This window comes from Ceraceosorus guamensis (assembly GCF_003144195.1).
Source record: "Ceraceosorus guamensis strain MCA 4658 unplaced genomic scaffold IE81scaffold_164, whole genome shotgun sequence".
Classification (NCBI taxonomy): domain Eukaryota; kingdom Fungi; phylum Basidiomycota; class Exobasidiomycetes; order Ceraceosorales; family Ceraceosoraceae; genus Ceraceosorus; species Ceraceosorus guamensis.
Window position 1 is genome coordinate 13,826 of NW_020290159.1, and position 6,543 is coordinate 20,368.

A 6,543-nucleotide genomic window follows, 5' to 3' on the forward strand; every position below is an offset into this window, starting at 1 on the left:
CCCCCCCCCCCCCCCCCCCCCCCCCCCCCCACTCCCCCTTCATTGGCTGAAATCCTTGATGTAGTGGACTTTGTCAACCACTTTTTCACTCTGCCCCCTCTTGACCTGCCACCGCCAATGTGCATCAAGTTCACCAATGTCTTAGATCTTCACATCAAATTCTGGCATGCAGCACGAGCCACCATCAATGCTTGGACGGACAAGGTCACCGTCAATGTGCGCAGTTCAAGCTCTCTGACACCTTTTCTGTTCTTGCGACACCTCTCGTTAGCTGATGTCTTCGTGCAGAGGAACACAAGCACAAGCATGTACTCTGCGCGACTTCTGATGACATGCAATCAAAGTGAGATGCTGGGTCTGGACCAGAACCCCTTCGACGTCAATGTGGATTGCGTCATGCGAAGCTTGTGCAGATGCGCTTTGTTCGACATCACTGCTTTAAGAGTTGCAATTTGCAACAAAAGCCAGCTCCAGCTCCTGCTCCTCGTTGTTGCTCGCCGATTATCGTTTGCAAGTTGACTGCGCCACTTCGAGCTGCTTCCATGAGGGAATTAGTGATCTTCCAAAGCAAGAGCTGCAAATATGCTGGCGTTCATGACTTTGAGGATCGGTCGCCACATTTCCACCTTTGTCTGGCCCCTTGGCTTTAGTCGGACTCCTTCAATTGCTCGAGGATGCACTTGAGTGTGATCAGCAACCAGCGTCATAGGGCTGGGGTTTTCTGAAGCCTTCCGCACCTATGCTCCCAGCTCAAAGAATGCTTACTGTCGACTGCACAATTCGCAGGTGTCTTCATTTCCGATACGTCGATGTGAACCCAAGCAACAAACGTCCCACGATTGCAGTCTGCGTCTCATTGCAGGTGCTATCCCTCTTCTGCCCCCGCGACAAATGTAGAATGTCCACACGCGCTTGAATGTATGAGCAGAGACACATGAACGGTGACAACTTGGTTTTATCCTTGTCCTGTGCAGGGACAGATTCGAACCAAGTCCCATTTGGTCGGCAGATGCGTGCGGGGCATGAGGGCTCATGAAGCGGAGGTGTCGAGCGAGTTGGCTGATCTGCTCGTGTCCCCGCTCCTCCTGAAGGGCGTGAAGCTGCCAAAGGCTGGTCCACCTACGTCCGAAGCAGAGACAAGTTCGACTGGACCCTGAAGGCGTTTCAGCTGGACGTGGCCCAGCATCAAGCGGTCTTTCAAGTTTACCTAAGCAGTGCAAGCACAAGCCGAGACGTCCAGTCAGCATGGCATCAGGTCGCGCTGTACGCTTACACCAGCCCGAAAGCATGCATGCTCACCAGATCTGTGACCCTTCTCGCCGGCTCCAAGTCGCCCCTGATCCAGTCTATCATTTCTCGGCGCGCGTCGGGATTGGGTATGTTGCGCGTAGCTCGTATGAAGCTTCGATACAAGGCTGCAAAACGATTCTGCATGAGAAAGTGCTCCAACGTGGGCAAAGAGGCAGCGCCCTCTTTGCTAGGAGGAAAGCGACTTCGCCTAGCAGGTCTGGAAGGTGTCGAAGTTTGCGGTGCTACCCCAGATACTCTCGTAGTTGACGCGGCACGATTCTCATTTGCACTTGTTGACCCCGGTTTGGCTTCTTGAAGGCATGCAATCGTCGAGAACCTGCCCGCAGCGGATTGAAACAATGGCAGTCAGACAGGAGGACAAACTAAGACAAGCGATGATCACATTGCATTTGCGAGTTCTAGTCCGTACAGATGCATAGACGGTGTTCGGGTCTCAAAGGGTCTTCAGGTAGCGCTGCAACGGACAGGAGGGCGAAGATGATGCTCACGTTCTGCTCTTGCCATCAGGTCCAAGACCGCCTTCGTTGGATCCTCCATCGAGTACAGGGCGTCTTTTACCCTCTGAGGAGCAGACAGGCACTCTGGACTGTCAGCGCTCGCAGCTCAGAAGCAGCCGCACTAGACATTGCACGCACCTAGTTCATTGAACTCTGGTGTGCGTTGGTTGGGACCCCAATTTTTTACGTTGCGCTCCTCTGGTCGAATGGCGTCCGATCCTCCACTTCAAGATGTAAGAAGACAGAGCAGGTACGACCATCAGCTGAGCTTCAAAAGTCCCTTGGAAGCTGCCAACGCGAAGGGATGCCAAGCAGATGCTCCCAGCAAGGCACTGCAGCTCTGCCGATCACAAGAACGTGCATCGCAGCTGTCCCTCGAGGCAGGCTGATCTTGACGAGGATTGCAAGAGTCACTCACATCTTAGCACCTTCGGCCAACGTGTGCACCTCGACGTGAGGCTGGCCAGCAACAGTGCTCGCTCCGGGCACTCGACTGATTGCCAAGAAAAAGGGGCATGTGGCGATGTGTGAGCGCGTGATCACTCAGTGACGTCAAATTCTGCAAGGCGCATCTCATGTCAGGCTCGACTCACGAAGCAGGGGCTGCTCCATCCACCCCTGGAATGTCTCGAGGATGAGCGCTGGTGATGGGAGTGCTCTCGTGGGTGTAGCCAGGATGGGTAGGTGCTTGACCAGGAGGTGCGGCTGGACTGGTACGGTCGCTGAATGTGGGTCCAGGAATTCCCACGCTGGGCACGGGATTGGATTGCTTGAGGACGACGGGGGTGGGTCGAAGCGCACCGCCAAAGCGGACAGCACGACTGGCTTGAACGATGCCGCGGGACATGTTTGGTGGGATCTAGCTGACTTGACAAAGCGCTGTGACTGCTGATACTGCTCAACCCGACTTCGAAAATTTTTCTTCGATGTGATGGTATGTGGGGTGGGACTTCGGGAGGTGACCTAGGTGCGCGCACAGTGGTTAGTCAGTCTCGAGTCTTTGTTAAGAGTTCGTGATGCGTGCACCAAAGCTGCCCGTCCGCGCGCGATGGTCGCGACGATCTCGGGCGCGATGTGGAGGCATGTCACGTGCACACTCATCCATCCACGCTATGCATGGAAATTTGAATCAAGTTCCAAATTATCATTCACGATTATTCACTCGCGTTTCGATTCACAATCGCCCAAGACCTAGCAGTAGTAGGGAGTCAAGCGTATACCATTCACATTTCACTGCGACAAGTCCAAGAGTCTCTCCCGTCGCTGCTCCAGGACAATGACTGTCAATTGTAGCGCAACGGCACTCTGAGGCCGCCGCTGAAACCTCGCCATCTGATTGTCTTCAAGTATCATTCACTCGGTATTATTTTGCACTCTACTCTATATGCCGTGACGGTCAGCCAATTGTTCTAGTTTGCTGTACAGTAAGCTGTGAGAAAAGCCGAGCGATCACAGCGGTCAGCGCGCTACATTGCATCGACAACAACTCTGGCCGCCGTCAAAGCTGAGTCGCGCTCCAAGACTCACAAGATGAGAGCTGAGCACACCACGTAGATCGTCGCGTCAAAGCATCGGGACTCTTGGCATCAGCTTTTTGGCCCCCGGCGTTGCCTTGCGCTCAACGCTGCGCCTCTGAGCTGCATCGAGCCAAAGCCGTGTGACTCACCGCTGCTGGGCGCGCTTCTCAGGCACGTGATTCCACAACCAGCGTACAAACCCCTGATGCCTCGCTGTCTGTATATCCTCGTTCCAGTCTCCAGGAAGCCTGCGATCGGCTGGTTAGGTTTGAGCTCCTTTTCCGTCTGTATGGTGCTCTTGATGCAATCTGCAGGAAACAGAATCACGTTGTAGCCGATGCCAGCTGCCGCCCCAGCAGTGACGAGCTCGAGGGAAGACAAGTCTGACTTTTGATCCGGCCGGTTCGTCCTGCTTCGCCGCGCCAAGAACTCCCTGCAGGTCGCTTCGAAGGCCAAAAACCAGGCGATGCCACCGCCAGTCTCCCTGAGCAGAGTGCCCGTCTGACCCAGCCACAAGCCAGTGATGCCTTCGCTTGCAATGACTTGGCGTGCCAGCGTCACGGGTCCCGGCAAAGATCGGATAGCAGCAGAAGCAGAAGCAGAAGCAGAAGCAGGACCGCCTGATGCGCTGGTCGTGGTGAGCGCGGCTTGCTCCTTTGCAATCATCTGGACCTGCATTCGACACTTGATGAGTTCGATGGGGGTGAGCACGTAAGACGTGGCTGCTCCAGCTGCTGCCGCTGCGATGCCCAGCTGGAACATGGAGAGAGGAGGCAGGGTTGTGCCGGCGGCGGATGTCGAAGCATCTGACTGGCCCGAGAGATACCTGATGAGGCTTTGCGTCGAGTTGTACGTCACGAAGAGCGTAGCATTCTCTAATTTCGTTGAGATTGCAAATCGGCGTCAGATAACTCCCTACGCTGGAATGGCCACGAGGCGAATTCGGGAGACGCACCAAAGCTTGCGCCCAGGAGGGGCATGGAGATGCCCTGCATGGATGTGTGATGTGCCAAGCATAGGCAGCAAGCGCGGGCATGGGCAGGGGCAGGGGCAGGGGCAGGTGGGCAGGTGATGGTCAGCACCAGCACCAGCACCAGCACCAGCACCAGCACCAGCACCAGCAATGAAATGCGCGGGAAACGCGCCCACGCATGTTTCAGAGGCACAGAGGCGCAGACCACATCATGACCTCACCCTGTACAGACCCCTCAATCCTTCCTTGGCCCACGTCTGCCTCGCGCAATCTCCAGCTCCAGCATATGAATCTGATGCGGTTTGCAGCCGCACCTTCACCAGATCGCTGGACGGCGAGGAGGGGGAATAGGCAGGGAGACGATTGACTCAGCACAGCACAGCACACCACACCACACCACACCACACCTCATCTCATCTCAGCTCAAGGGCGCTTCGCCTCTCTTTCCTCCCTGGCAGCTCACAAAGGGTGCTCAAAGAATTTTGCTGCCATGCCGGCCATCTAAACGTCAGCAAGTGGATACAGACGCGGCATCAGCGGGAGCTTCTGAATCCCAGACCTGTCTGCGCCTGCTACGCTCTGGCCTCGCACTGTGCTGCACTGCGCTGCGCTGCACTCACTGAGCCAAACAACACATCCTTTGAGGCTCTGCTCAGCGTAAAGGGCGGTGAAGCTGCCTCCAGGCCCAAAGCGGGCAGGTCCGATGCTGATGCCATCTGCTTGTCAGTCGAACAGTCGAGCAGTCGAGCAGTCGAAGAGTCGAACAGTCGAGCAGTCGAGCAGTCGAACACTGCAGTCTCGATCGAATGATGATGAGGCGGTCTATGCCTTCACTGGTCTCGCTACAGGACGACCAGCGAGCAGGCCGGCCCCTAGGCGAGTGACGCTAGCTCTCGAGTCAGATGGAAGTGAATGTAGGGCCGTGAAAGGGTAGGTGGGCGTGTCGGGTGCTATGAGAGTATGAGAGATGGCTGCGAGGTGGAGCCAGCAAGCGCACCTGCGCAAACGGCCGGCCAAATTTGCGATGCTCGTCTCGAGTATCTTTGCGGTACTGGTGGATGCTGTCCAAGGCTTGGCGTGCTGCGCGTGTCACGCCGCTTATGATGAGACGCAACGACGGGAAGAAGAGCCCAATTAAGCTAGACGCGCCGCTTCCCAGCTGCTGTCAGACGGCTCGATCGCGTCGCTTAAATTCGGATGAGGTTGAGGGCGAAATCAGATTGCGGCGCAAGCCATGCCGTGCGAGCAAAGAAATGCCGCCGGCAGAGCAGCTAGGACGATTGCCTGCCTGCCTGCCTGCCTGCCTGCCTTCTCGCAAACGACCGAGAGGCGGTGCTGCTGCCATCGCATCGCATTGCATCCCAGCTCACGCCTCCAAGCTTAGGCGAATTTAGCCGCGTGATCGATTTCGCCGGCTTAAATCGATGCGCTCTCGGTGCCGACTCAAGACTACTTATATGACTCGTGACTCACACTCTGACTGCCGGCCGACCTTGCGCATGCGTGCGGCAATCTACCGCACTCAGTGACTCGCGACTCGACACTCGTGACGGCGGGCTGCCCACCCAATTTCCACAATTTTGAGTTTGCACAGGATTCTCAGCAAGAGCCCTTCCCTGTAAATCATGTATAGAACAAGCACAGTACGCCACGGGTTCGGGGCACAGCTGCGCATGCATGGACCGTTCACGTTCGTATGATGAATACTCGTGACTCATCATACAACATGGTCCACACTTCTTCCCCTCCGTGCCTCTTCAAGGTTGCTAAATCCCGAGTACAGCTACGCGTGACTGCGTGACTCATGCATTCAACTTCACTTTGACTCGAATCAGGGTCACGCCTGCTTCATTTCGCTCGCCGGCGCATTCGTGTCAAAATGTCAAGACTGCTCGTCACTCAGTGATCGAGGCCTCCACCTCGTGCGCTGCGGCCACAATCTCGAATCATTATGACTGCCAACAAATCCATAGTCATGAAAGGAAGCTCTGCATCGCGTCACATGAGGGGCTCCTCTTCCCACGCATCGCTTCCTGGCGCAGGCGTGACTTCCACTTGACTGACGCCGCCCAGGAAATCGGTGATCTTGACCTGATTCAATGGTCTTCTCTCTTCATCCCACAGATCCCGCCTCACCCCCGGGTCCGAATGGATTCTTTCCGGGTCGTAGCTGTCAAACTACGGGTGCACGAGGAAGATGCGGTCAGTGCATCAGCGTTTCGATGCGCGTCCAAAGACGGGGGGG

General features: G+C 56.1%; 3 protein-coding genes across 3 annotated transcripts; all 3 read right to left on the bottom strand.

Annotated features, from left to right (window-relative positions):
- Positions 1-817: 817 nt before the first annotated feature.
- On the bottom strand, positions 818-1,975 carry IE81DRAFT_63561 (hypothetical protein). Its single transcript, XM_025517495.1, has 4 exons — positions 1,947-1,975; positions 1,721-1,872; positions 1,300-1,627; positions 818-1,207 (listed from the first exon to the last, which is right to left on the bottom strand). Exons 2-4 carry the CDS (start codon positions 1,726-1,728, stop codon positions 1,031-1,033), a joined length of 513 nt encoding a protein of 170 aa, XP_025366098.1. The 5' UTR covers positions 1,729-1,872; positions 1,947-1,975; the 3' UTR covers positions 818-1,030.
- Positions 1,664-2,780, bottom strand: IE81DRAFT_327017 (hypothetical protein). The gene is made up of 4 exons (XM_025514982.1): positions 2,402-2,780; positions 2,227-2,301; positions 1,947-2,032; positions 1,664-1,872 (listed from the first exon to the last, which is right to left on the bottom strand). The coding sequence occupies exons 1-4, from the start codon at positions 2,653-2,655 to the stop codon at positions 1,796-1,798; spliced, it is 492 nt and encodes a 163-aa protein (XP_025366099.1). The 5' UTR covers positions 2,656-2,780; the 3' UTR covers positions 1,664-1,795.
- Positions 2,781-3,121: 341 nt separating this feature from the next.
- IE81DRAFT_327018 (mitochondrial carrier) lies at positions 3,122-4,625 on the bottom strand. The gene is made up of 3 exons (XM_025514983.1): positions 4,520-4,625; positions 4,281-4,314; positions 3,122-4,200 (listed from the first exon to the last, which is right to left on the bottom strand). Exons 2-3 carry the CDS (start codon positions 4,303-4,305, stop codon positions 3,395-3,397), a joined length of 831 nt encoding a protein of 276 aa, XP_025366100.1. The 5' UTR covers positions 4,306-4,314; positions 4,520-4,625; the 3' UTR covers positions 3,122-3,394.
- Positions 4,626-6,543: the final 1,918 nt, after the last annotated feature.

What these genes read in the sequence shown, in the direction of transcription:
- IE81DRAFT_63561 (XM_025517495.1), bottom strand. An exon ending in CGAGAAGGGTCACAGATCTG is followed by an intron (nt 1,208 to 1,299) that starts GTGAGCATGCAT and finishes TGCACTGCTTAG; the next exon opens with GTAAACTTGAAAGACCGCTT.
- IE81DRAFT_327017 (XM_025514982.1), bottom strand. Translation starts at nt 2,655, where the DNA reads ATGTCCCGCGGCATCGTTCAAGCCAGTCGTGCTGTCCGCTTTGGCGGT. An exon ending in GATGGAGCAGCCCCTGCTTC is followed by an intron (nt 2,302 to 2,401) that starts GTGAGTCGAGCC and finishes CTTGGCAATCAG; the next exon opens with TCGAGTGCCCGGAGCGAGCA. An exon ending in ACCAGAGTTCAATGAACTAG is followed by an intron (nt 1,873 to 1,946) that starts GTGCGTGCAATG and finishes TCTGCTCCTCAG; the next exon opens with AGGGTAAAAGACGCCCTGTA.
- IE81DRAFT_327018 (XM_025514983.1), bottom strand. Translation starts at nt 4,305, where the DNA reads ATGCCCCTCCTGGGCGCAAGCTTTG. An exon ending in CCTCCTGGGCGCAAGCTTTG is followed by an intron (nt 4,201 to 4,280) that starts GTGCGTCTCCCG and finishes CAACGAAATTAG; the next exon opens with AGAATGCTACGCTCTTCGTG.